The sequence below is a fragment of the Capra hircus genome, unplaced genomic scaffold (assembly GCF_001704415.2).
Source record: "Capra hircus breed San Clemente unplaced genomic scaffold, ASM170441v1, whole genome shotgun sequence".
Taxonomy (NCBI): Eukaryota; Metazoa; Chordata; class Mammalia; order Artiodactyla; family Bovidae; genus Capra; species Capra hircus.
Genome location: NW_017189530.1, coordinates 138,376 through 165,776, shown reverse-complemented (window position 1 = coordinate 165,776; position 27,401 = coordinate 138,376). Strand labels below are relative to the sequence as shown.

General features: G+C 59.5%; 2 protein-coding genes across 4 annotated transcripts in view; one reads left to right on the top strand and one right to left on the bottom strand.

Moving 5' to 3' along the window:
- Positions 1-15,857, top strand: part of LOC102185208 (sodium/glucose cotransporter 1) — a 47,172-nt gene extending 31,315 nt beyond the window's left edge. Inside the window, exons 10-15 of the mRNA XM_018044370.1 lie at positions 1,242-1,349; positions 2,481-2,631; positions 9,648-9,816; positions 12,117-12,332; positions 13,492-13,591; positions 15,583-15,857. Coding sequence (XP_017899859.1) covers positions 1,242-1,349; positions 2,481-2,631; positions 9,648-9,816; positions 12,117-12,332; positions 13,492-13,591; positions 15,583-15,857 — 1,019 coding nt within the window. The remainder of the gene's footprint in view (positions 1-1,241; positions 1,350-2,480; positions 2,632-9,647; positions 9,817-12,116; positions 12,333-13,491; positions 13,592-15,582) is intronic.
- A 4,409-nt stretch (positions 15,858-20,266) lies between these two features.
- On the bottom strand, positions 20,267-27,252 carry LOC102184932 (radial spoke head 14 homolog). 3 transcript variants are annotated; one of them, XM_018044407.1, is made up of 5 exons: positions 26,912-27,252; positions 26,554-26,686; positions 22,078-22,303; positions 21,707-21,843; positions 20,267-20,567 (listed from the first exon to the last, which is right to left on the bottom strand). In XM_018044407.1, the coding sequence occupies exons 1-5, from the start codon at positions 26,951-26,953 to the stop codon at positions 20,329-20,331; spliced, it is 777 nt and encodes a 258-aa protein (XP_017899896.1). In that variant the 5' UTR covers positions 26,954-27,252; the 3' UTR covers positions 20,267-20,328. The 3 variants fall into 3 exon arrangements, with proteins under 3 accessions (XP_017899896.1, XP_017899897.1, XP_017899895.1); XM_018044408.1 differs by having other exon boundaries at positions 26,980-27,252; XM_018044406.1 differs by having other exon boundaries at positions 26,554-27,252.
- Between the last annotated feature and the right edge of the window lie 149 nt (positions 27,253-27,401).

The following is a 27,401-nucleotide window of genomic DNA, read 5'->3' as shown; positions in this document are numbered from 1 at the left end:
CTGCTCTCCAGGACCCCAGAGTCCCCTGGGCTTGGCAGCCCTGCCTCCGCAGCCCCCCTGCACAGCACAGACCACCCCACCTACTGAGGAGGAAGACTGGGCGAAATCCTGAGACTCCTGGACTCTAGAGGTGGCTGAGGGGGTGGTGGAGGGCGGTGGGACGCAGGAAGAGCCAGCCTCCCGTGCCCGCCCCCCCCCCCCCAACTCTGCCTACCCACCAGGTGAAGAGAGTTGGTGGAGTGCTCTGGGGACTGCACTGGGGCCTGGGACCACTTGTTCTCAGTCCTAGAAAGAGCCAGACCCTGCGATGGTGTCCACAGGCCTGGGGTTTGAACAGAGCCAGAGAGGCGCTCAGCACAAAAGCTGGGCCTCCACCCGCTTCCTGGAAGAGCGTGGCTTTCCAGTAACGCGAAGGTCTCTGGCCTAGATTCTGGGTCTCATGCGGCCAGAGCCGGGGTTTGCACGCCCCCAAGTGGTGGTCCGCCAGCCTGGCCTGCTGGGGCGTCCCCGTGTTAGCTAGGGCTCTAGGTGGAAAATGATGTCCTTTTAGCTCCTTCAGGCTGGTGTTCTCGCAGTCTCTCTGTTGTGAGTTGACCACCAGTGGCGCCAGGCTTCCACCCTCCAGCCCAGAAAGCCCCGGGAAGAGTGCTTCCTTTCTGGGCATAAATGCCCGGGGAGTCTCAGCGAGCCCACCTGAGTGGCACGGCCAGTCCCTGTGGGGCCTTCTCGGGCCACACGGAGGGGGACTGGGGGCCTGCTGGCCGGGGGTGGGGCCGGGCAGAGGACAAGCCGCCCCTTGGTTTTCATGTGCTCCCCTGACCTCCCTTATGAAACTGCTTGCTCTCCGAGTAAACCCAGGCCTGCCTGCCTCTTCCTAGTCCACGAGGATTCCTCGTTTCTGCTTTTCTCTGAGGTGGCAGCTTTTTCTCCCTTGTTTAAGCTCTCGGTGGCCTATCACTTTCCCTTATTTACTTGCCTTTGTCCACATGTCTCCCCAAACCCTCTGAAACAACAGCCCCTGCAAGATGAAGGGGGTAAGGTCAACAGCGGCCCTCCAGTCAGTGTGAGGCCGAGTCACTGTTTGCTTCTCCAACACCGACTGGGTCACCGGGAGGCTTGCTGGGGTCACAGGACTGGCTGCGGGCTAAGCAGTGAACCGGCAGAAGCCCCGCCTCCCCCAAACTCCACCCCGAGCTCCTGGTGGGCCGGGGGCCCATGCTGGTGCAACTGTCTGTCTGCAGATAAGGTGGCGTGTGTGGCACCTTCAGAGTGTAAGAAGTACTGTGGCATCCAAGCCAGCTGCAGCCCCATCGCCTACCCCCTGCTGATGGTGGAGCTGCTGCCTAGTGGTAAGCAGTGGAGCTGTGCCTGGGGCCGGGAGCTGACGGTCCCAGGGGAGGCGGAGGCTGTGGCAGAGGCCCTCCACGTTGCTGGAGCCTCGGGGCCTCCTCTTGCTTCCTCACTTGGACTCTCGGGTCTCACCGGCATTTGCACCAAGTAGGGGGTGGCCCTCTGGGTGGGGGCCCTCCCCGCTGAGCCTGTATCTTCCCCACCCCGCCACCACAGATGGTTCATGGAGACGCAGAGGGGAGCAAGGCGGCATCCCGCTCGCAGGGAGCTCAGGCCAGTGGGACAACAGAGGGGTGGCTTTCCTCTCACCTGCTTCCCCACCTCCAGAGGAGCCGAGCCAAGAGTACAGTCTTCTTAAATTCCACATTAGCTTTGTGTACCAGCAGGCCAACAGCACGGAGACATCGATTCCCCTAAAATACGCTGTAGACAGCTCCCCTGAAGGAAGCGCCAGCTGCCCCACAGCTCAGGAAGGAGGCTACCTGGCTTCGCCAGCCAAGCCTTTGTCTGTGCGCTGGGGCTGCGGCCCGGGCCGTGGGCACTGGGAGGGCTGCCTGGCCTGTCCCCGATGAATCGGGGCTGGGGGCGCTGTTGCACGGGCCCTGTTACCCCCCAGGCTGTCCTGTGGCACGAGGGACTCGCTCTCCAAAGTCCCTGCCACTGAGTAGACTTTCAGGTCAAAAGCTGAGCTTGTCGTGTTTATAGCTAGCATTTGTTGAGTACTTGCCCAATGTTGGGCGTTGTCTTCACCTTAACAACAGCCCTGTGTGGTAGTTTTAAACCCACCTTGCAGATGGGAACGGTGAGGCTCAGGAGCTGCATCACTTGCTTAATGCTCTGGTCCTCTGGGTCTCATCTGTCAAAGGGGGACACCAGTGGTTTCCTTTCCGCAGGGCTGCAGGGGGGCCCTCAGGCTGATGTCCAAAGTGACCACTCTGGTTATTATACAAGGACCCAGCAGGAGACTGCGAGGCTTGTCACAGAGCAAGGACAGCTTCATGCACTGACCCAGCTTGGCGGGACTGCCACCCTGAGCAAATTCAGTGCGTGAGAATGCTCCTCAGCAGGCCTCAGGCACCTCCTGGGGCGGCCGGGGTGCTGGAGGCCCAGGCAGCGTTCTTCTCCCGCAGGCATTCGCGGCTTGGTGGTGTCTGCCCTCTGGGCCTCTCTCATGTCCTCCCTGACTGCTGTTTTCAGTAGTGCCAGCGCTGTGTTCACCATGGACATCTACCCCCGGATCCGGCCGACAGCCACGAGGAAGGAGCTCATGATAACAGGAAGGTGGAGTATTCCTCTAATCCCACGAGTTTCTGCTGTCAGTGAAATGATGCCCCCAATAAGTCATTACGTCATACATTTAGGCTCTCAGAACTGACTCAATAGAAAAGACCCTGATGCTGGGAAAGATCGACGGTGGGAGGAGAAGGGGACAACCGAGGATGAGATGGCTGGATGGCATCACTGACTCGATGGCCGTGAGGCTGAGTGAACTTCGGGAGTTGGTGATGGACAGGGAGGCCTGGCATGCTGGGGTGCATGGGGTCGCAGAGAGTCGGGCACGCCTGGAGCGGACTGGGACCGAAGTGGTGTTGTATGTGGAGTTAGCATCTTTACGTGTGGTATGGTGGGGGTCGCAGGAGAGCCAGGCCCGCCTGAGCGACTGGACCGAAGTGTTGTATATGGGGTTAGCATCTTTACGTGTGGTATGGTGGGGTCGCAGAGAGTCGGGCCCGCCTGAGCGACTGGACCGAAGTGTTGTATGTGGAGTTAGCATCTTTACGTGTGGTATGGTGGGGTCGCAGAGAGCCGGGCCCGCCTGAGCGACTGGACCGAAGTGTTGTATATGGGGTTAGCATCTTTACGTGTGGTATGGTGGGGTCGCAGAGAGTCGGGCCCGCCTGAGCGACTGGACCGAAGTGTTGTATGTGGGGTTAGCATCTTTTCGTGTGGTATGGTGCTGCTTCTGTTTTGTTGCAGTTTTGCAATGAAGATGTATTGCTTTTATAATCACAAAGGAAATTGTTTCCACTTGGGAGAAAATTAAGTGGCGAGTACAGCGATAATGAGCATAGTTTATTAACACCCCCCAAGGTAGTCCTTGTGAACGAGTGTGTGCTCATTATTCCAGTGTCTCTTTCAGTCCTCAGGACAGCCTTTAAAGGTAAATTTTAGTTCTTGTTCTTACTATACAAATCGGGTGTAGTGGCTCAGAAAAGGGAGCTGGTCTGCCTGAGCACATGGTAAGCAGAACTCACCCGTCTCAGGGCTACACCGTCAACCAGGAGGCCACAAATGCTGCGCACAAGACGGGGGCACGAACGTGTAGGCCTGGGCCTTGACACCGCTACCATAGGGTGGTCCACCTCGAACCGCACACGCTCAGCTTGGCCTGCGTCGAACCTTGGATGCCCTCTTCCCTCCTCGCCCCTTGCTCACGGCCTTCCCTGTGTGGCCCCTGCAAGTTGAGTTTGCTGTGACATTTTATTAGCGTTTCACTCTTTAAAAAGCACTTTTGTGAGAAACTTTAAGAAACAGATACAAGTTTTATGTGAATTGTTATAGCACATGGGGAGAAAGAGAAGACACATTCATTTTATAAAGCTCAAGATATTGATGCCAAAACCTAAGAAGTACAGCACAGGAGAAATTAAACCTAAAGCCTCGTCTCACTGTTGTACACCAGTGCAAAAATAGTGAATAAAATAGTGGACACAACTCCAACAAAATACTAGAAAGAATGTTAAAAGAATGACATTTCATTGCCAGCTGTGATGATTTTCCAGAAGTGCAAGAGTGGTTCAGTATTAGAAAGTGTGGTAATATACCTTGCCATATTAATAGATCAAAAGAGGAAAGTCATATATATCCAGATGATGAAAAAGTATCTCGTGAAATAGGTACCTTTCAACCCAGTAAAATATATCTGTATCACCCTGAAAATCAAGTCATGTCTAATGGAGCGAGAGGGAAACAAGGAAAGGGTGTCCCTCTCTACCACTGTATTCATGCTACCATACGTGTGAAAGAAAACATGTCATATATATAGAACTAGACCTACAGGTGAAGCTAGCAGACAGAGACTGTGAAATCCCCATGGTTTGTATGTACAAGGAAATAGATGGAAAGAATTTGGAATTTTTCCAAAGAGTTAGAATTTGTAAAAATGAGAAGGTCTAGAACTGAAAAACAAGTATCTGAAATTAAGAACTCAGTGGCGGGGACTTCCCTGCTTGTCCGGTGGTTAAGATTCCCCCTCGCAGTGCAGGGGAGGCAGGTTTGACCCCTGGTCAGGGAACTGAGATCCCACATGCCTCAGAGTCATGAGCCCACATGCTCTGAAAGGCCCTACATTACGCAGAGATCCTGTGCACTGCAGCTAAGACCTGGGGCAGCCAAACAGATGAGTTAAAAAAAAACAACTCGGTGGGCTAACAAGTGATTGGCTGAAGCAGAGGACACAGTAAGTGGCTTGAAAACGGATCAGTCGACAATTTCCAAGATAAAGCATGCAGGGAAAGAAAGACACACCTGGAACACAGGTGAATATAATATATTATGTCATTGGAATTATATATGTGTAACTGTAGGAGCAATTTTGAAACGATAACCAAGAATGTTCCAAATATCTGGACAGCTATCCAGAGATGCAGGAAATCCCACAAATCTCAGGCGGGATAAATCCAAAGGCGACCATACCCAGACTGCATGGCGGCGGAGCTGCTGGAGACGGAGCTGGACGACCTCGAGCAGCCAGCAGGAAGGGGCTCGCATCGCCTGCAGACGGCGACCAGGGCACAGATAGTGGAGTTCTCAGCAGAAACCGCAGAAGCCAGGAGGCGGTGGGATGGCATCTTCAAGTGCTAGGAGCAAACTGTCCGCCTGAAATTCAGTACCCGTCAGGATAGTGTCCAGAGTGAAAGTGAAGCAAACATGTTTCCTGATAAACGCAAGGTGACAGAATGTATTCCACTGGAATTTCATGATAAGAAATACCAAAGGGGAGTCTTAGGCTGCAGGAAAAATAACCTGGATGGAAGAATTGACCTTCAGAGAAGGATGGAGAGTGCCATCAAGTGTGAGTGTATGGGAAATGGAAGAGAGCAGGTGCTGACATCAGTAAGGAGAAAGGCCTGTGGGAGCAGCAAGCCAGAGGAGCAGCGCACACGCTGGGAATCCCAGCGGGAGCGAGAGCGGCTGCATGGAGCGGAGATGGTCCCAGGGTCTCTGGCACCACACCGAGGCGTGCCAAGGGTACGTGTGTGGCCTCCAGACTGAACGACATAAGGACAGCTCTAGGATGCGTAACAAGTCAGTAAAACACGAACGAGCCAATAAAATATTTGATTAGCCCAAAAGAAGTCAGGAGAATAAAAGTTAAGTGAAAGGTAGGTTGAACAGAAAACAAGTAATAGAGTGATTTCTCCCGTGGTCCAGTGGTTAAGACTCTGTGGTTCCAATGCAGGGGGCTCCCGCTGAGTCCCTGGTCAGGGAACTGAGATCTCACATGGCTTGAGGTGGGGGAGGGGGGGAAGAAGAGAAGAAATAGGCTGTGTACGTGCACCACGCATTCTATGTTCATCCATCCATAACGAACATGTAGGCTTTTCTCTGTCTTGGCTATTAAAAACAGGATAAGGTGTGCAGCAATCTCTTCAAGATAGCGATCCATGTTTCCTTTCGATATATACCCAGAAGTGGAATTGCCAGGTCACGTGGTATTTCATGCAAAGATGGGCACAATAAAGGACAGAAATGGTATGGACTTAACAGAAGCAAAAGATATTAAGAAGAGGTGGCAAGAATACTCAGAGGAACTATACAAAAAAGATCTTAATGACCCAGATAATTACAGTTGTCTGATCACTCACCCAGAGCCAGACATCCTGGAATGTGAAGTCAAGTGGGCCTTGGGAAGCATCACTATGAACAAAGCTAGTGGAGGTGATGAAATTCGAGTTGAGCTATTTCAGATCCTAAAAGATGATGCTGTTAAAGTCCTGCACTCAATGTGCCATCAAATTTTGGAAAAGTCAGCAATGGCTACATGACTGGAAAAGGTCAGTTTTCATTCCATTCCTAAAGAGGGGCAATGCCAAAGAACGTTCAAACTCCCACATATTTGCACTCATCTCACACGCTAGCAAAGTAATGCTCAAAATTCTCCAAGCCAGGCTTCAACAGTATGTGAACCATGAACTTCCAGATGTTCAAGTGGGATTTAGACAAGGCAGAGGAACCAGAGATCAAATTGTCAACATCTGTTGGATCATCGAAAAAGGAAGAGAGTTCCAGAAAAATATCTATTTTTGCTTTATTGACTATGCCAAAGCCTTTGACTGTGTGGATCACAATAAACTGTGGAAAATTCTGAGAGAGATGGGAATACCAGACCACCTGACCTGCCTCTTGAGAAACCTGTATGCAGGTCAGGAAGCAACAGTTAGAACTAGACATGGAACAACAGACCGGTTTCAAATAGGAAAAGGAGTACGTCAAAGCTGTATATTGTCACCCTGCTTATTTAACTTCTATGCAGAGGACGTCATGAGAAATGCTGGACTGGAAGAAACACATGCTGGAATCAAGATTGCCGGGAGAAATATCAACCTCAGATATGCAGCTGACACCACCCTTCTGGCAGAAAGTGAAGAAGAGCCTCCTCATGAAAATGAAAGAAGAGAGTGAAAAAGTTGGCTTAAAACTCAACATTCAGAAAACTAAGATATGGCATCCAGTCCCACCACTTCATGGCAAATAGATGAGAAACAGTGGAAACAGTGAAAGAGTTTATTTTGGGGGGCTCCAAATCACTGCAGATGGTGACTTCAGCCCTGAAATTAAAAGACACTTGCTCCTTGGAAGAAAAGCTATGACCAACCTAGACAGCATATTAAAAAGAGACATTAGTTTGCTGAGAAAGGTCCGTCTAGTCAAGGCTATGGTTTTTCTAGTAGTTGGGTATGGATGTGAGAGTTGGACTATAAATAAAGCTGAGCGCTAAAGAATGGATGCTTTTGAACTGTGGTGTTGGAGAAGACTATAGAATGCCTTGGACTGCAAGGAGATCAAACTGGTCAGTCCTGAAGGAAATTGTGAATGTTCATTGGAAGGACTGATGCTGAAGCTGAAACTCCAGTACTTTGGCCACCTGATGTGAAGAACTGACTCCTTGGAAAAGACCCTGATGCTGGGAAAGATTGAAGGCAGGAGGAGAAGGGGACGACAGAGGCTGAGATGGTTGGATGGCATCACCGACCCGAAGGACATGAGTGTGAGTGCGCTCTGGGAGCTGGTGATGGACAGGGAGGCCTGGCGTGCTGCTGTCCGTGGGGTCGCACAGAGTCAGACACGCCTGAGCGAGGGAGTGAACTGACCTGAGCCGTGGTTCTGTCCTCAGTTTCTCGAGGAACCTCCATCCTGGTTCCCATAGTGGCTGCAGCAGTATTCACTCCCAGCAGCAGTCCGCAGCGCCCCTCTTCTCCACCTCCTCACCGCGCTTGTCATCTCTTGTCTTTTTGACGGCAGCCGTTCTAACGGGTATGAGATGGTATCTCGTTGCAGTTTTTTGCCTTTGCCTGGTTAGTGGTGGTGAGCACCTTTTGGTGTGCCTGTTGGCCATTTGAACGTCTTCTTCGGAAGAGCGTCTGTCAGGCCCTCTGTCCGTCTTCAAGCCTGCTCTCACTGCTGCCGAGGCTGCCGAGCTCCTCCTCTCTGATCAGGGGTCGTCTGTAATTCCTAGCGCTGCTCTGTGCACGTAATGCGCCTTCTTTCCTGTGCATTTACAACTTTCCCTGCATTTTTGGTTTTCGACAGTTTTGCTTTGGGTGTGCTGGTTGGGTTTTGCTGAAATTCTTAATCTGTAAATTAATGTTTTTCACCAGGTCTGGGAAATCGTTGACCGTTATCTCTCTGCATATCTGTCTGCTGCGTCCCTCTTCTGCTTACACACCTATTAGCCGTTTGATATTGTCCCACAGCTCACTGAGGCACTGTTTGTTTTTAAATTTTTTTTCCTCTGCGTTCTTCAGTTTCCATTTTCATCAGTCCCCCTTGAGGATATTGGCCCTTTCTGCTGCCATTTCCAATGTACTGTTAAGGCCAACCTGTGCGTTTTTCATTTCGTATTTTCAACTGGAATTCTGGTTCTGGAGTATCTGTTTGGTTTGTTTTAAAACTTTTTTCTAGTATTCCATTTTCTGTCTTGATTTCCCATCTGCCTGCTCGTAACTCTAATTTCCTCTGAACCCTTTCCGATAACTGTAGTAGTTGCTTTGAAGTCTTTGGTCATTTTAATACCTGAACCATCTTGGGGTTGATTTCTATTGACCTCTGTTTTCCTTGACTATAGGTTACATTTTCTTACTTCTCCCCATTCCTAGAAAAGCTTATTATATACTTAACATTGTAGATAATAGGAATTCTGGATCATGTTCCTCTGAAGAATATTGGCTTTTGTTCAAGTATGCAGGTAAATTCCTAGCTGATTCCCTTGAACTTAAGGAGGCCTGTTTTTTTTAATTAATTTATTTCTTATTGAAGGATAATTGCTTTACAGAATTTTGTTGTTTTCTGTCAAAGCTCAGCATGAATCAGGCAGAGGCGTGCGCATCTCCCCTCCCTTGTGAGCGTCCCTCCCATCTCCGTCCCCGCCCCGCCCCTCTGGGCTGACGCAGAGGGCCTGGGGCTTATGCTTGGTTAGAGCGCCTCCGTGTCAGTTTTCTCTAGTCCTATCATGAATTCTTAGTCCCGGACACGCTCTCTGCTTCCAAGGCATGGCTCTTCAGGGGTTTCAGTGGAAAGCCCTAGGCGGTTCCCTCTGCAGGCAATGAAATCTGTGCTCAGCCTTTTCTGTCTTTCACCGGTTGCTCGGTTGCTTGTTGTGGACTGTTGGGCAGTCTTCCGGCGTGAGCAGCCGAGGGCTTCAGGGAGCCGACACCAATCTGTAAAGCCAGGCGCATCACTGCTCTATTTGAAATGTGTAGAAATGTGTTATCCCTCAAGAAAGTAACATTCTCCATGTATTGTATATTTTAAGCATGACCACCTCAGGTCACACCCTCCAAATGTGATGGAAATCTACCCACGATCAGAGTCCAGAAGTTGAAGGGCTTTTAGGAACCCTCGGGCCCTGTCAGAGTGTAGGGGTGTGGCTGTCTCTGCCCCACTTCAGGAACTGGCGTCCGAGTTTGACCTGAGGCGTAATCAGGACGAGCTCATAGCTTATGGTTTGCAGATATTTTATTGGCAGGTTAAAAAACAAAAACAACAACTCATCAAACTTTTGGTTTAACTTCCAGGTTTTTCGTTATAGTCTTGCTTGCTGTCTCCATCGCCTGGGTCCCTGCTCTGCAAGTGGCTCACAGGGAGCAGCTGTTTGAGTACATGCACTCGGTGCTGAGCTACCTGACGCCCCCCGTGGCTGCCGTGTTCCTGCTGGCCATATTTTGCAAGAGAGTCACTGAGCAGGTAGGTGGCTCACACAGCAGGGTGGGCTGGCGGGAGGCAGCTTCTGATCTGTCCTCCGCCCTCCCAAGGCCGTCCACCTCTAGCTGTGCCATGCGTGGGGCAGCACGCATGGGGCCCTCCTGCACACTTGTCTGGCCACAGGAGGGCCCTCTGCTGTTGGTCTCTGCAGGAGGATGCTTTCCTGCTCAGAGATGTCGGACGCTCGGGGATGTTCAGTCCCGGGCTCCTACCACCTTCCCTGCATGAAGACCGTCTCCTCCACCACACGTAGAACTAGATAAAGAAAGATCCCAGCTAACCGTTTGACCATCTCACCCTTAAGACTGGAAGCACGGTGTGCCAGAGCGTTTTCGCTGGTTAGTGGAGTCGCAGCCTGACCTGTCTCTCCTGCCTTGCACACGTTCTGAGCTCAGCGCCCCTGAGACCTGGCTCCCGCCTGCCCACCAGCCCTGGCCTCTCCGCACGCAGCCCCCGGGCCCAGCCGCTGCTGGTCATGTGCGGTGCTGATTGCCTGTCCCCTGCCCTCTGCAGCCCCTCTCCTTCCCCACGGAGTCCTTGCTTTGCCATGAGAGTCTTTGTCCACCTCCATCTGGCTGCTGGCTCCTGCAGGCTCAGGCCAGGCTCAGTCCTCCAGGCCAGTTGGCTAGTGTTTCCTGCTCTGCTCAGCTCGTGGGTGCACACTCAGTCGCTCAGTCGTGTCTGATTCTTTGTGACCCCCTTGGACTGTAGCCCACCAGGCTCCTCTGTCCATGGGATTTTCCAGACAAAAATACTGCAGTAGGTTGCCATTTCCTACTCCAGGAGATCTTCCCAACCCAGGGATCGAACCCACATGAGGCCTGAGTCTCGTGCGTTGGCGTGGATTCTTTACCACCAAGCCATGGCTCCGCTCACCAGGACTCAGTTTAGCACCGAGAATGGGGTGAGGGGGCATCTGGGCTCCGGAAATGCTCCTCCCTGTGCTTGCTTGGGAGCGGTGTGGGCAGGAGGAGCAGGCGGCCAGGACGACCTGCCTCCCACCTCTGAGTCACTCTCGGGGTGTTGGGGCCTGCCACCGAGGGAGGTTGGGGAGCTTGTCAGTGGCTGTCCGGCTACCCTGGTCCAAGGTCACAGCATATTGTGGGTCCCTTGCTTGGCCTAGAGAACTTCTCCAGGCAGTCTCTCTCACCCTCATCTGTTGCTTGGTCTGCCCTTTCCTGCACGTCCCCTTCAATAAATGGGGCCTGTGGACGGCTCACCCGGCCTTTGGTTTCAGTTCTTTCTCCAGGACTCTTCCCCCACACACTGCATCCTCTCCTCCTCCGACATCCAGCCTCCCTGAGCCTGGCTGCAAGGCCAAGTCCAAGTCCTCACGCTGAGGAGTGCAGTGTCTCGGCGGAGGAGACAGATGATACCCAGCGAGCAGATAAGATTTCTGGGAGTGGAGTAGTGCTGCTTAAAAGTAAAGAAGGGGGGGGAAGTAAAGAAGTATCATGGAGGTGAGCAGGGCAGACGCTGGGGGCAGGGCGTGGGGCACAAGGGCACCAGCCAGGGCAGCGGGAGATTTCTCCTAAGAAGGTGGCCTGCAGCCGGAGTCCTGAAGGGTGAGCCGGAACCACCAAGGTCTGGGGAGAGACCAGGGCAGAGAGAAGGGCACGTGCAGAGGCCGGGCAGATGGGGAGGGCACGCCTGGTGGCCAGAGGGGGCCGACGGGAGGGCGGAGCCAGGTGAGGTCAGCTGAGCCGCCGAGCCTTGCTTCTCAGGGCGGCCAGGAGGGCCACCAGGGCTTCCGCAGAGGCAGGGCGTTCCCTGACCCGCGCTTCGAAGAGCTCACACGGGCTCCGCGGACTGCGGGCGAGCAGAGACCAGAAGGCCGTCCCCCTGTGTGAGAGACAGCGGACGATCGCGACAGAGGTGGTCTCCGTGGAAATGACAGCCTGGCTTGCTGATGGATTGGTGGCAGGGCAGGGTGGACGGAGGAGGAGCCAGGGATGACTCCTGGGGTCTGCGCCTGAGTAGCGGGGGAGATGGAGGTGCCCCCACCGCAGCAGGCGAGACTGAGGTCTTCTCGGACACTGTGTGGGACGCGTCCTCATCGTCTGACTTAGACGTGTCTCCAGTACTCCCTGAGCTCTCCGATGGATTTGGTAGAGTGTGCGCGCCCCTCGGTCTTTGTTCTGCCCCGGGTGGTGGTGTCTCCCGGCGCCGAGACGGCTCTGCGAGGTGCGCGCAGCCCTTGCCGTGCCGGGTTCAGCTCCGGGACCGGGCGACTCGGCTCAGTGCCGCCTTGCTCCCGGTGACTGGGGCCCCTCCTCCGCCAGGGCGCCTTCTGGGGGCTGGCCAGCGGCCTGGCGATCGGCTCCGTCCGCATGCTGACCGAGTTCGCCTACGGGCCCTGGAGCTGCTCCGTGAACAGGAGGTGCCCCCGGGTCGTCTGCGGCGTGCACTACCTCTACTTCGCCGTGACCCTCTTCACCATCAGCCTCCTCACCGTCCTGGGCGTCTCCGCGTTCACCGAGCCGATCCCAGACAGACACGTGAGTGCTGCGGCGGGCGTGCTCCGGGTCGGCCTGCGGCCCCTGCGTCCTGGGAGCAGCTTGGGAGAAAAGCAGCTGAAGAGAAGCCGGAGGGCTGGGAGTCGGGGTGACATACGGGTCAGAAATGGGCAAGTGACCTCCGTGCCTTAAGCACAGAGCCGAACTAAAAGGCAATCTTCCGATGAGGTACTCACCGAGGGTGAGACGTTTGAGTTTTAAAACACAAATTTTCTGTGAAGCGCTGAGGTCACTCACTCTGCTGTGAGTGAATGTAAGCAGGGTCATCCTGGCCGCCGGCCTGGCCAGTGGGGGTGCTGGTGGGGGTGGGGGGGGCGGTACTGCCCGCAGAGCTGTGGCCAGCGGCCTGCACGCCCCAGCCACTTGCCCTGCCCAGGAGGAGGTGTCTGCGACTCTAGTAGGAATATAAAATGCCTGGGCTCAGAGGAGTGTGGTCACTTGTCCCTGAATCCAAGACCAGCCAGCGGCCCTGCTGGGCCTGAGTAGACGCCGGTGCGTCACCCGCATGGGCTTGGCCAGAGGGCCTAGCAGGGCTCCCCAGGGCTTGGCTGAGCTGGAGGCCAGCAGGCAGGGTCCTGGGTGTCCAGGGTGAGAAACGGGAGGAGGCGCTCCGGGGGAGGGGCCTGTGAGGCCCCTTCCCCTGGGTCTGGACGAGAGCTGGGTCGGCTTTCTGCACCTGCAGACACCTGCTCAGTGTGAGTGGCTGAGCCCTGCCGGGGCCAGGTCACTGGGTACCAAGATGAGGCAGGCCAAGCCTGCCCTGGGCTGTGCGTGAGCGCTGGTCTCTGACAGCCAGGAGGTTCTTCCGGCAGGAAATCAGCCCCTGGGTCCGCCCTGTGGGTGACCCAGGAGCAGCAGACCAGGGGTGAGGGGCCGCTTCTCCCAGCCTGGAGGGCACAGCTTCCTGGACCTCAGTTGCCTTCTGGTACTGAGGTATGCCTCGTACCCGCAGTGTCCAGCCCAGGACTGAGACCTGGGGTTCCCGAGCACCACGCTTTCACCACCCCACCCCTTCCTCCCTCCCTTGTTGGAACCAGTGACCACACCTCTTTTCAGCCCCTGGAGACCCTGGGGCCCAGCTCTGACACCGTAAGCTCGACGGCAGGGCCCTGGTGGTGACAGGCCCCTTGTCTCCCCTCAGCTCCACCGCCTCTGTTGGAGTTTGCGGAACAGCCAGGAAGAGAGGGTGGACCTGGACGAGGACACAGAGATGAAGAGCCCCGAGCCCCAGGCAGAGCCAGGTGAGAGGGAAGCCGGAAGCCAGTGACCGGAGGGGCCTGCTCCCGCCCCCGAGCCCGCGGTCTGTGCCTCGAGGTGGAGGCCCCGTGGTGCCTCTGAGACCCCTCTCTGGGGTTCTGGCCCAGGAATATGGAGGTGGGAGGTGTCAGCACGTGCAGGGGGAGGAGGGGAGGGTCTGGCCCAAAGCTAAGGGCAGAGAACCAGAAGTATCTGGCAATCTAGAAGTGTCTGCGGTGGGGCGGGAGGGATGCACGGATTACCGTGTGCCCCAGGGCGGGGTGCGGGGAGGGACAGCGGGTCACTGCACCTCTCACAGTGGTTCAAGCCAGAGGCTCCTGGGAGCAGGCAGGCGTTTTCCTCAAGGAGCAGTGGGCAGCTGCCCCCGCGAGGGTGCCAGGGACGCCTCTATGGACACCTGAGTTTCAGTCCCAGCAGCAAGAGTGTCCAGGAGAGGCTTGGGTCGGGGTCTCCAGGAGGCCCAGGGGAAAGCGCTCAGCAGGGGGTCAGAGAGGCGCGTGGGGCCGTGGGGAGGGCGCCTGCACCTCCCGAAGCTCTGATGCAAGCGGGATTAGAGCGTAACAGGATTAGTGCTGAGTCTGCAGCAAGGGACTGGGGCGGGGCGCGGCGCGGAGGGCGCTGTGGTAGGCACGGCTTGGGGGCATCGCCCTGGGGCCCCGCCTCCACTGCCGCCAGGGGCCCTCTCCTGACACCCACAGCCAGGCGGCCCCGGGTCTCTGGAGGGTGCCACGCTCTGGACGGGGGAAGCTGCCCATCAGGGCCAGTGTGCAGGGCCTGTCCTTGGGGCCCCTCGCAGTCCTGTCCTCAGTCGTGGGTGGACGACCATGATGACGCTGTGCACACCTGCTGTGCACAGGGGATGTGCCAGCCGCTGGGTGTGACGGGGCCATTATCATCCCAGTTCAGAGACGGGGAGACTGCGGCCCCACCCAGGAAGTGTCTGCCCCGGCTCGCACACGACCCAGCAGTGGTGGGGCCCCAGCCCGCACACGACCCAGCAGTGGTGGGGCCGGGGAGGTCGGGCACAGGCGGGCTGACTCTAGAGCACACACTCTCGGCCACTGGCCTGTCCCACCTCCCTTCATACAGCCCTTGGGCTGTGGCCACATGGTGGGTCAGCCCTCTGGGCCTGGCAGCTGACAGTGGCATCTGAGAGGCTGGGCCTCGTCTCTGGGGTCCCCGGCGGCAGCCCCTCCCCCGTGACACAGGCCCCAGCAGCAGTGGCTGGTGAGTTCCACAAGCCCAGGTGCTGCCTCAGCCTCGGGACTCATCTGGCGCGGCCGCTGCCCAAGGGGAGGAGACGCAGAGCAGGTCGCACGCACTGCTGGACACACTGCTTGTCGTCAGGGAGGGCACTGTTCCCAGCCACGTGCGCGTGGAGCTGGCCGTGGTGCTGGCCTGGGCGGGCCGTACTGCCAGATGCCGGAGGCAGGCCAAGCCCCAGAGGGAGGCGTTTCACTGATTTGGCCCAGAGATACGGATGGAAATTTGCCTGTAATTCCTGGGCTTCCCCCCCGCTCCTGGAGAAAACCACCAATTCCCCTTCCAAGGACCCAGAAGGTCCTCGGGTCGGGCCGTGAGGCTGGTGCTGCCTGGAGAAGACACTCCCAGGGCTGCTAAACAGAGAGAGCAGGGCAGCGGGGCTCTTCTGTCCTCCGAGGCGCAGCCTCTCACCCTGGACCTGCAGAGCTGGGCTCAGTGTGGGCCCACAGGGGAGGCCTGCCCTGTGCCAGCCAGGCTCTGGGCTGGCTGAAGTCCCTGCTGATGCCAGGTGATCGTGGCCCCCCGGCCTCCTCTCCATGCCCCCGAGGCTGGTGGGAGGCGCTCCTACCAGAGCAGCCAGGGCTGAGGCGTGCTGTCCGCACCGGGAGCCGGGCCACTGGCCTCCCTTCGGGGCTCCCCACGAGACGCCAGACCCTGGGAAGACCCCTCCTGTGTGCCGGCCTCCTGACCCTGCCCATCCCCTCGGTTCCAGACATGTTCGTAGAGGACAGGGGCTGCCTCTGGAAGGCCTGGGACGTGTTCTGTGGCCTGGAGTTGCTGCCCAGCCCCAAGCTGGCCCCGGAAGAGGTGGTCGTGCCTGAGGCGGAGCAGGATGACGTGCTTGAAGGCCCGGCGCACGGCGCCACGTCGGGAGGGCCGGAGCAGCAGGAGGCACTGGAGGAGCAGCTCCTCTGGAGCAAGGTGCTCGGCCTCTGCGGGCTCCTCCTGCTCCTGCTCACGGGCCTCTGCCACGTCTACTTCTACTGACCGCAGCACGGGGGCGGGCACGTCCCGGGGCGGCCCACGGACAAGGCGCCGGGCCACTCCGCTGAGCGCGCGCCCCGAGCCCCAGGGCTGCGGCCCGCGGGCGGCGAGGGCAGGCACCGGTGAGCACGCCTGTCCTCTGCTCGCTGAGCCACTCCCTACAGACCGCCCCGCCGCACGGACACTGGCCTCCACGCTAATTCCAGTGCTTTGTCTCTTGATATCCTTGGGAGCCTTGCCTGCGTCCGCTGCCGCCATTTCCCTCCCGTGCCCACCTCTATTGGCAGTGTTCTCTCCTCCTCTGGAAAGGTGCGGCTGCTGGCAAAGATGCCCGCCCGCAGGGGCTGAGCCCACCGCCAAAGGTCACGCAGGCCAGGGCCTCCACGGATAGAGGCATTGGCAGCTGCCTGGACGGTGGTGGGCTGAGCTGCTCCCTGCCTGAGGACCAGGCCTCCCTGCAGCCCGCTTCTGTCTGGCTGCGCCTCTCAGGGACAGACGGAGAGGAAGCGGCCCTCCTTGCCGAGCTCTGCCTAGCGCCTCCCAGTCTGCCTGCTACTGGGAGTCGAGCCCTGGGCTGGATCCCCTTAGCGGTCGGGTTGAGGCCACTCTTGGGCTGTGTCTTTGCAGGGGCCTCCTCAGCCACCCCGTCCTCTTTCTTCTTCTCAGACCAGAATAAATGATTCGCGTCTTTAGAAAAAGTCTCAGATACGTCAAAGGGATTTGGGGGAGGCCCACAAGCATTGCAAACTCACCCTCTGAAGGTGCAGTCAGAACCAGCCCATCTCCCCCCGTTCAGTCCTTCAGCTGACATGTCTGAGTGCCTGCTGTGCCCAGCACTGCTGGGAAACCGTCATGGGCAGAACTCGTGGTCTCGGGAAGCAGAGCAAAGCGCTGGTGGTGATGGGCAGCGCCGAGTGTGGGGCCCGCTGTGCCCTGCCCGGGGCCGTCACCACCTTCAAGCCGTGGAACCAGCCCAGGAGGAAGGACCAGATCAGCCAACGCTTCACAGGGCAGGAGACTGAGCTCAGTCAGGAAACCCAGTAAAGGGGGCCCTCCGCACACATTCACAGCGGCAGGAGCGCCCCGGGGAAGAGGCCTCCCTCGACTAATGCAGAGGTCGCCAAGCCAGCAGGGTGACAGTGGCAGTGTGTGGGAGGACAGGTGAGGCGAGGGTGTGAGCAGGCCCGGGCGCAGAGCTGTGAGGGCGGGGAGGGCAAGTGTGGGCAGGGGCCAGCCTGCAGGCCTCACATGCTTTGGGATGCTGAGTCGCTGGGAGCTTCAGCCATGAGGGGATAGGACCAGGTTTGCTGACTGCTGCTGGGGAGGTGAAAAGGAGGCGAGAACACCCACCAGGAGGCTGTTAGAGGAATCCAGGCAAGTCAGCAGCAGAAAAGACAAGGGGACCAATCAGCACCAAGGGAAGCCAGCAAGCAGAAGTCACAGGACGTGGGTCACTGGGCTTCTGGAAGGAGGGCCCAGCAATGGCTCTCCAGCTTGAGCACATGCCGCAGCCCCAGCGCTGGGCCACGCAGGACGGGAGCAGGCACGGGAGGAGGCGGGGCTCCGTGTGGGGCACGCGGACTCCGAGTGCCGTGAAGACGCCCTTTGCCAGCTTGACTGCGTCCGGTCTTTCTGGTTCGTGAACGTGGGACGTCCTCCCGGCATTTAGGGCCCCTTCCATTTCTTTCAACAGCATGCTGTCTTCAGCACTCAAGTTTCACGTGTCCAAGTTGATTCCTGGGTATTTTATTCTTTTTGATGCTTCAGTGAATGAGGCTTTTTTTAAAGTTGAGATATAGTTGATGTACAATACTAGGTAAGTTACGGGTGTGCAACGCGGTGATTCATAATGTTTAAAGGTCACACTCCGTCTATATTAAAAGGTTGGTTTTGTTTCCTGTGTTGTACAGTACATCCTTGTAGCTTATTTATTTTATACACAATGGATTCTGCTCGTCCCCTACCCTTCATTTTAATTGCATTTTCAGGTGGGTCATTGCTCAGGTGCAGAAAAACAGAAACTGTATCTTGATCTTGGAACCTGTAACTTTGTGGAATTTGTTAATTCTTACATTTTTAAAGTGTATTCCTTGGAATTTTTTCACACATGAAATCATGTAATCTGCAAGTACGGACAACTTCTTTCCAACCCGGATGCCTTTTATTTCATTCTCTTGCCTAAACGGCCCCGGCTAGAACCTCCGGTACAGTGTCGAGTTTGGAGCGGTGACAGCGGACATCCTTGTCTTGCTCCCGGTCTTGGAGGAAAAGCATTGAGCGTCTCACGGTCAAGTGTGATGTTAGCAGTGAGTTCTTGCAGATGTGATCATGTGAGGAAATTCCCTCTATCCCTATGTTGCTGTTTTTCAAGCTTTATTTACGTGTTTATTTTTGGCTGTGCTGGGCCCTCACTGCTGTGCCTGGGCTCTCTCTAGCTGCAGCGAGTGGGGGCCTGTCCCTGGGGTGGCCTCCCCTGTGCAGAGTCCAGGCCCTCGGACACGCGGGCTTCAGTGCTTGCAGTGGGGGGCTCAGTATTTCTGGCTTTTTAGCTGCTCTGGGGCGTGGAGGGTCTCCCCAGCCTGGGGCCTGGGCCCGTGTCCCCTGCCCTGGCAGGCGGGTTCTTGGCCCCTGGAGCACCAGGGATGTTTTTGTCGAGAGTTTTTTATTTTGTTTTAGTTTTAAGGTTTTTTTTTTTTTTTTTTTTTTTTTTAATGAAATGGGTGTTGGATTCTGCCAAGTGCTTTCTCCTGCGCCTGTGACGGTGACCGTGTGGTTTCTCCTCTTTATTCTCTTCGCTCGCTGTTCCCTTGGTTCCTCGTCGCACGTTGAACCCATCTTGCATCACTGGGAGAAATGCCCGTTGGTTGTGGTATATGAGGCTCTTTCCACGCGGCTGGGTCTGGTTTGCTAGCATCTGGTTGAGCTCCTGTGTCTATTCATGTAGAGGACATTGGTCTAGTTTTCTTTCCTCGTGAGGTCTTTGCCTGGTTTGGGGACGGGGGTGATATTAGCCTCATGGAATGAGCTGGGAAGTATCCCTGCCTATTTGCTTTTTTTCAAAGCAGTTGGTGAAGGGTTGGTGTTAATTCTCACCGGGAGACATTTAAGGGTCTGTATCAAGTTGCTTGCAGGGGTCCGGAACCCAGGAGAGAGAGGAGCTGGCGGTAGCGACTCAGATTGCAGGGAAAGAAGACAGCGGGCCTCTCTAGCTGAGAAGGGAAGCTGGTAGAGGAAGCCCGCCAGGCAGGCGAGACGGTGCGGGAGAGCGGGACAGAGCGGCCAGGTTAGGAAAGGAGGATCGTTCTGCAGAGTAGACCAGCGGGCGCAACCGGGCCCGGGCGGAGGGCCAGGACGGCGGCCGCAGGGAGGGAGGGGCCCCGTGCTCGGGTCTCGGCGGCCAGGAGGTGGCGCGCTGGAGGCAGCGCGCCGTGGCGGAGGGCGACGGGGCCGGCCGACGGGCCCCTCAGAGCACAGCGCCGCTTTATGAGAGTTAAGCTGAAAGCCCCCTGGGCCCGGCAGCCGGCCCCTCCCGGAACAAGGGGCCCTGCCTGGGGCTCATCCCCGGGAGGCAGGCGTCCCTGTGTCCCTCCTAGGTAAGCGAAGGCCTCAGTCCCCGGAGGACGCGGGGAAGGCGCTCAGTCCCCGGGGATGCTAGTTTCGTGGGAGGTTCTTTCCCACAGGAAGTGGGGCTGCTGTTTGCGGATGGAACGAGGGGAAAAAAGCTGGTGTGAGTCCCGGAGAGCAAGGCCCTGGTTCAGCCCAGGCAAAAGAGTCCAACCCTGAAACGGAGCCAGACCGCCAGCCAGGGTGGGCTGGGGGCCCCCGGGGCCCGCGCCTCCTCGTCCCCTCACGAGCCCATCCCAGCAGCCTGCTTCCCTTGCCACGTCACCTCCCATCCCCGCAGATGCAGACACAGACGCTCTAGCCTGCAGACAGCAGCGGGAGGGCGGGGGAGGCCGGCCCAGGCTCACCTAGGGGACTTGGCTTTGGGGAGCTCAGCTGTTTGAGGGGGAGGCCTTAAGGGGCTACCCTGTGCCAAGCACTCATCCCTGGGGTGCAGGGGGGGTCCTCTTACAACTCACCCTCCTCCAGCAAGAGCCCAACAGCGGTGGTACCCATGACCTTCCTTCCTGCCGTCCCATGTGGGAAGCTGGCTGATCCAGGGAGCAGGGCCGCACCCCAAGGGCCCTTTCACCCCAGTGTCCAGCCCCCTCCTCCGCCTCATCCCTGCTCTCTGCCCTCCCAGGGGCCTCGACTGCAGCAGGGGTGTGCAGGGAGGCCTCCCACCCGTCCCCTGGACCCGATGTCAGCCTGTGACCCAGTCCTCCCAAGCCGGGCGTTTCCCCTTTGGCAAGAGAGAGGAGACACGTGACCCACTCCAGACCCACTGGGTGCCACCATTCGGACCGAGATAGAGAGACCCCGTGCGTTTATTCGGGCGTGGAGTCTCGGGGCCGGGGGTGTGGTAGGAGACTCAGGGCTTCCACTCGATGACTTTGATGGCGATCTGCGCCGCCCGCTGCACAGCCGGGCTGAGGTCCTCCTCGAGCACCCGGAAGGTGGCCACGTGGGACTGCAGGAGCTTGCGGCCCTCGGGCGCCTCGGCCAGCATGGTGAGGGCCTTGATGGCGTTCAGGCGCGCCTTGCTCAGAGACGAGGTCAGCAGCTGCAGCAGCGGTTGGGTGGCCTCCACGTCCAGGGCTGCATACTTCCCTGCCAGCCACCAGTGCCAAGTCGTCCTGGGGTGGGGGGAGCCCTGCCCACCTCCCAGGCCCCCTGGCCGTCCCTGCCCGCAGCCTGGGCCCCACCAGCTCCCACACTGGCTTCTCCCCAGCCACCAGGTGCCTCGCCAGGCAGCACGAAGGATCTCTTGAAAGTTAAACTCCAGTCGCTGCCCCCGCCCCGCCCGCTGAAAGGCCACGCTTGCCCTCACCCTCCTGCATCAATCACTTCTCGCTGCTGTCAGGCTGGCCAGCCCCCTTGGCCCAGGCGGCCCCCCTCATCCTGTGGGTCCACCCCACACCCCCGCCCCCAAGACACCCCGCCCCTCTGCTCTGTCTCGTGCCCCCAGGCCCCCAAGCCGCAGACCTCAGAGGTCGAGGCATCCGCGTCTCCACTGGCCGCGCCCCCACCACCGGGGCCTGGCCTGCCGCGGGAGCTCAGGGAAAGTGGCCTCACGTCCCCGAACTCCCGTGTCGCCAGGGTCCCCTGAGAGCCCCCAGCCCTCCAGGCGCCCACCCAGGACGCCCGGGGGAAACACTGTGCGTGGCCCAGAGCGGGCGGGGGTGGGGGTGGCCGGGGAGCTGCGGGGGCGCTCCTCAGGGCAAATGGGGAGCAGCAGGACTCCCAGCGCTGGGGGGTCTGCCACTGACTGAGGACCAGAGGCCCAGGCAGCCGGCAGGGGGGGACAGCAAGGAAGCTCGGTGGACCCGGCAGGTGCAGGCGGCGGAAGGTGCTGCACGGACCCCACCTCCAGGCAGGGAACCAGTCCGGGCCCCTCCGACCACCCAGGGTGCTGACTTGAGTGTGGGAGTCAGGGTGGGGGGTAACCTCAGTTCCTCTTCGCCCCCCGCCCCTGCCCACTGAGGAGAGCACTGCGGGGCTCCACCGTCTGTCCGCCGGGACCTCAGGAGGACTGGCTCACGGGTGTGGCAAGCGAGTCAGTTGAGAATTTTGGTTCACAAAGGGCCGGGTCAGAGGCAGAATTCCAAAACAGGGAACGAGAGGATGACAAGGAGGGGCCCGGAAGAAGAGGGCGGAGCCCAGGACCGCCCCGGAGGGGGCGACGCCCGGCCAGTCAGGGGCACGGCGACCCCGGGGCAGGCGGCAGACCCCCGCCCGGGCCGCCTCACCTTCGGTGGTCACCGCGGCGTTCATGAGCGCCCCCGCCGCGTTGGCCTGCACCTCCTCGTCCCTGTCCTTCAGCAGGTGCACCAGGATGGGGATGACGTCATGCTGCCACACCTGGACCTTGCCCTCCAGGGGGACACTGCGCCGGGCACAGGCGGTGAGCACGGCGACCCTGGCTCACGAGGGACTCAACACCCTGGGCTCCCTGTCCCGACTGTGCAGATGGCGCCTCCTGGGCCTCCCTTCCTCACGGGAGGGGGCGGGACTGGGGGCCTCCTGGGGCACAGGACTATCGGGCCGCCCTGGTGGAGGGGTCCTGCTCCCCCAGGGCACAAGCAGGCGGGGGGCGGGGGGCGGCCAGCCGGGGCCTCACCTGACAGCGATGAGCGTGCGGGCGGCTTTGCTGCGGATGCCGCTGTTGGCGCTCAGGAGCTTCTCCTTCAGGAAGGGCACCGCACGGCTGGCCAGCGCCTCGGTGGCATCCTCCGTGAGGCAGGCGGCCAGCGTGTCCAGCAGGAGCGCCTGGATTTCTTCCTCCTCCCGCTGCAGCTTCCACACCAGTGAGGGGATCAGGCCGCTGTTGACGATGCCCAGGGCCCCTGCGGGGTGGGAGCGGGTATGGAGCGTGGGCCGGTGGCCACCCACCACCTGTCACGTGTGCTGGAAGCCGGAGGACTGCCAGGGGGGCCTGCAGTATTCGACCAGATAAATTACAAATCCCATCCTCTCCTGCTGCCAAGCAGGGGCCTGAAACCACGGCTGATATGCTGGGGTGGGAACTGTGAGGTCATGGAGGGTCCCAAAAGGTCCAGCCCTTGGCCACCTGGGATTGGGGGGCACCCACCTGGAACAGTGGCCTGAGGGGCAGCAGCCGCCCCTGCGGGACCCAGGCACACGGGGGGTCCATGACCCTCCCCAACCACCATGAACCAGAGGGAAGCCTGGGGTGGAGGTGGGGGGCATCAGTCTCTCCTTCCACCCACAACGTGATGTGTCTGGGATACCCGGCCAGCCCCGGGGATGGGAGAGAAAGCTGGCCAGCAGGAAGGTTTAGAGTGAACAGCACAGCGTCTCACGTAAAAAGGGCTGCGCCCCCAACCACAGTGGGCGGGTGGTCCACAGATTCCAGCCGAGGGGTCTGAAGGGGCCCAGTGCCCAGCAGGGAGGGGCCCTGCCTGGAGCCGCCTGCCCAACCCCCGTGAAAGCTTCTGACTTAGTCCTCCCAGCCTGCCCACCCGGGGCGTCAGCATACAGCTGGTTGCCGAGAGGAGACCCCAGAGACGGCCAGGCAGCACCCCAGGGTGCTCCTGAGTGCTCAGAGCTGCTGGCAGAGCAGCCCCCACGGGGCAGGGAGTGGGCCCCCAAGGAGGGCGCCCGACAGCCCACCCCGCCCCAGCAGCCCAGGCTGCCCGCCGTGAAGCCGTCCTCAGTCCCCCGCTGGAGCTGCCACCGCTGTCTCCTGCCTCCCTGGCTCAACCCTCTAATTTACTCCAGAGAGACAAATAAACAGGTTAATTAGCCTACAGGTCTCTGAGTGCCAATTAGCACCCAGGGACTTCCCCTTTGAAGACATCGCACAGCCTTCCGCCCTGGGTCCTCGAGAGCTCGCGTGACAGGGGCCTGCGGAGAGGAAGGGCAGCGCGTGCAGGGCCCCCGGTGCCCCCGGTGCCCCTGGCTGGCGCGCTGCTGGGGCGTCAGGTGGAGCCACCAGCGCTGCCCATTTCTGCTCAGGGCACTCACAGCTCAGGAAAAGCGTTTTCCTGTTGCCTCGAGAGTACTGGCTTCTCTAAGTTGTGGGGTTTTTTAATATTTACTTTTGGCGGCCCTAGGTCTCCGTCGTGGCTCACGGGCTCAGCATCCGCCCTGCAGCACGTGGGGCCTTAGTTCCCTGAGCATGGCTCGAACCCATGTCCCCTGCATGGCAAAGCAGATGCTTAGCCACTGGACTGCCAGGGAAGTCCCGTGGTTTGACACACACAGATTAAAGGCAGAAGGCTAACCACGGTGGACTCCTAACTATCCAGCCGTGTGATCTTAGACAGCCGCTCACCCTCACGGAGCCTGGTGTAGTTACTGGCACAAGCCCACCTGGCAGGGGGCAGTGTGGTATCAGAGCAGGAGGGGTGGGAGGGGGCTAGCGTCAGGGACTAGTATCCCCGTGTGCCCGGACACAGGCCTGGCACAGCAAGGGTCTCAGAGCCCACGGAGTTACAGCTGCAGGCCGGGGCCTGTAGATGCGGGTGAGGGGTGGGAGGGGGATCAAAGGCTGCACAGTTCCCGCCCTGCAGGAACACCTCTCGGCGGTCCCCGCCCGCCCCTCGGGGGGTCTGAGCACCCTCTCCCCCTCAGCCCCGCTCTCCGGCCCGGCCACCACCAGATAAGCACACCCGGGGCCTTCCAATCGGGCCTCCCAGCCAGTCCCGCTGGGCCACAGCCGTCTGGACTGCTGCTCCCCAGCCCACAGTGCGGAGGTGACAGTCTGACCCTCCGAGAAGGACGGTGCTGGCCGACGGAGGGATGTGGTTCCTGCCTGGGGGCTGCACCACCCATCAGGGCTGAGTGGGGTCTCCGCACCCAAGCCAGCCCAGGGAAGGTGCTGTTGTGGACAGGTGAGCAGCGAGAGTCACGCGGGAGGGAGAGGCAAGGCCTTCAGCTGCCCAGGGCTTTCCTTCCCAGCATTGCTGGGCCTGGCTCATTTGGAAACGGGAGATTTAAAAATAAAACGCGTGCGGGGTGCGCCTCTCTGCTCGCTCACTTCGCTGCTTTTCAGCTAAAAGGAGAGTCGAAGGCCTGGCTATTTATAACTAACCCAGATCTGGCTTGTTCTAGTTGGGGGGGGGGTGGCAGTGGTGGTGCACAGACCCCAAAGAAACCCGTCAGAAAAACCCATCAGGACCCCCGGCAGCCTGAGACCCAGCGGCGGGGTTGGGGTGAGCAGGATGGACAGGTGGGGCTCGGAGAAGAGCTGGCCAGAAGGGGGCGCCCTAGGGCGGTGGGGAGGCCAGGGCGAAAGTCAGCAGAACCGTCGTCCACCTGGAGCTGACCCGCATAGATGAGGCATTCCAGGTCCTAGGGGCCCCGGAGGCCCCGGGGGAGCTGGGCCTCGTGGGGCAACAGCGTGACCCCTGCCTGTGCCAGGGAGACCCGGGTCCAGCGCAGCTGCTGGGCCAGGAATGGCTGGGACCGAGGGTCGTGATCCCCAGGCGTAGAACTGCTGGGGTGGAGGTTCGGCCACTTCCTGAGTGCTGAGTGGGCTCAATCAGCAGGGAGCCCCGTCCCCCTTTCTCCCACGGAGCCTGCGCTGTGCTCTCTGGTCCTGTGCTCCCGGGCAGTGTGGACCCGGCCCCAGGGCCTGGCATCCGCCCCAGTGCCCAGACCTCAGCAGGCCTGGCCTCCACCTGCCTGTCCGTCTTTTCAGCCTCCTGCGGCCCTCGTTCCACCCTCGCACCTGCCCTGGCTCGTGGGGACCCTGCTCTGTCCTCAACTTCCTCGGCCCCTCAGGAGCGCCTGACACGGTGACCACGTCTTCCTCCCAAGATGCCCCCACGCCACGGCCCTGGGACGCCCCCCTCCCAGCTTGCACCTCTCCAGCGGCTCCTCTGAGGGCTTCACAAGTGCCTCCCCTCGTTCTGGCATCCTGCCCCACTCCCCGCACTGGCTCCTCTTGGCCCCCAGCCTCCATCGGGCCATTCCCAGACATGCCAGTCACCCGTCTTCTCCCGGCCTGGCCTGAGCCTCACAGACGGACTCTCTTCCTGTCCCTGGGCTGACTTGCTGACGTTTTCATACTTGATTCTGCACTTGACTGCACACTGCGGGACCAGGCCTACTGTAAATAAACGTGAAGGCTGTACAAAGAAATGGAGGTGAACCTCGCCATCCTCCTCCTCAAATTTTGAGACCCAAAACTCTCCCGCGGTTCTTAGGCCAAGCTGCGCAGTCCCATCCAAGGGCCGCCAGCAGCTGCTACCGTCCCCTGACCCGCCCCAGCCTGGGTGGCTGGCACCCTCGGGGCTCCAGCTGGGCTGGGCCTCTGGCTTCGTCCCGGCCGCACGTGGCTCACGCTCGGCGGTCTGCCCCAGCTCGTGGGCCCCCTCCATCCTGAGTGCAGAGAGCGCTTTGCTGAAAGGAGGATGATGGTCGCTGCTCGAGGTGGGGGAAACACTCACTTCCGCAGTCAGGGGGCTGGGGGGCTTGGGGGGGCGGCGGGCAGCAGCCAGGCTCGTCGGGCCCCTCATCTCATACCTGGCTGCCCTGCGGGGTCTCCCCATGCTCACAGCTACACGTGCCTCTGCAAACAGCTGAATTTGGACCCCTGGCCCCCCAGGTGCCCCAGCCCCTCTCTGAACACGTGTCAACGTGCATCTCCCATCGGAATCACCCTCTCGGGACCGACCACCTGCTCGTGTTCCCTGTGACAGGAGCAGCGGCTGAGGCTCATCCGGGTGAAGTAACTCGTCAAGCGTGTACAGGGGGTAGCGGCGGGGTCGGGGCTGTGCTTCACCCCCAGCTTCCCCGGCACCACCCCGGAGCAGGGTCTGTCACAACCACTGGTCTCTGAGTGGCCCTCTGGGCAGAAGCCCATCCTGACCCGGCCTGGCGGTCGGCCACTTCCCATTGGTCCTCAGGGGCCACCTGCAGCCAGCACACGTCAGACCCAGTCTAGCCCTCGGTGAGTCATCCACCTCGGGATGTCCACACCGCCATCTGTCTGGTCCCTGGGCTTGGCCCACCACCCCATCTCCTTCAGCCAACAAGTGGCCTGACTCTCGTACTGTGACCATACCAGGAGGTGTAGGGGGATAAAGAAGGGTTAGCGAGGGGCATCTGCAGGAGCATTTGCGTGTACCTGGGGCTCTGAGACGCACGGCGCGCACGGGAGGACGGGGGAGCACTGACATCTCGGTTCTGGCCTGAGTCTTTTTAAGCACAGGGACGAGGGGCTCCTGGCTCCGAGGCCCACAGATGAGCTCCCCCTGAAACTGAAAGCAGAAGCTGGCAGACTGCCCTTCGCTGCATTTTGCTGAGCATCCGAGCAGTCTGTGAGCTTCCCGATGGCGCCCATGGGCCCTGGCCTCAACAGAACTGGCTCCCTCCCGCCTCGCTGGTCTGGAGGCGCCGCTCCTGGGCCCCTCCCACTCTCCTACCCTCCCTTCCAAGGCAAACGCTCTGTGGCAGGATTGCCAGGAACCCTGATGAGCCCTAACCCTGCTGGCCCGAGCAGCAAAGACGACGAAGCCCCCTTCCATGGTGGCAAAACGTCGCTGGCGTAAACCTCCTGGGTCCGCACGGCCCTTTCCCACGTCCTAGGCGACCGTCGCGACAAGTCAGGGCAGCGGGTGCCACTAGCCCCACTTTGCAAACAGGCCTCACAGAGGTCAACCGGGTGTCCAAGGTCGCGGAGCTCAGGCTAGGTTGGGATCTGGGCCGGGGCCGGCGGACGCGGCCGGAGCCACGCACCGCTCGCGCACTCGGCCTCCCGGGGGCAGCGGCGGGGAGCGGGGTGGGCGCCCGGCCTCGACGCAGCGAGACCGCAGGGCCCCTCCGGGTGCCGGCCGAGCGGGCGGCGCGCGCGTGCGGGGCCGCGGAGCGCCCGGAGCCCCGGCCCCGCCCCCTCGGCCCGCCGTCGCTGGGCCGCGGGCCTGTCCGTCAGCCGCTCCCGCCCAATGGGCGGCGGGCCGGCGGGCGCGGGGGCCT

What these genes read in the sequence shown, in the direction of transcription:
- LOC102184932 (XM_018044406.1), bottom strand. Translation starts at nt 26,953, where the DNA reads ATGGAAGGGGGCTTCGTCGTCTTTGCTGCTCGGGCCAGCAGGGTTAGG. An exon ending in CGCACGCTCATCGCTGTCAG is followed by an intron (nt 21,844 to 22,077) that starts GTGAGGCCCCGG and finishes TGCCCGGCGCAG; the next exon opens with TGTCCCCCTGGAGGGCAAGG. An exon ending in CGCCGCGGTGACCACCGAAG is followed by an intron (nt 20,568 to 21,706) that starts GTGAGGCGGCCC and finishes GGTGGCTGGCAG; the next exon opens with GGAAGTATGCAGCCCTGGAC.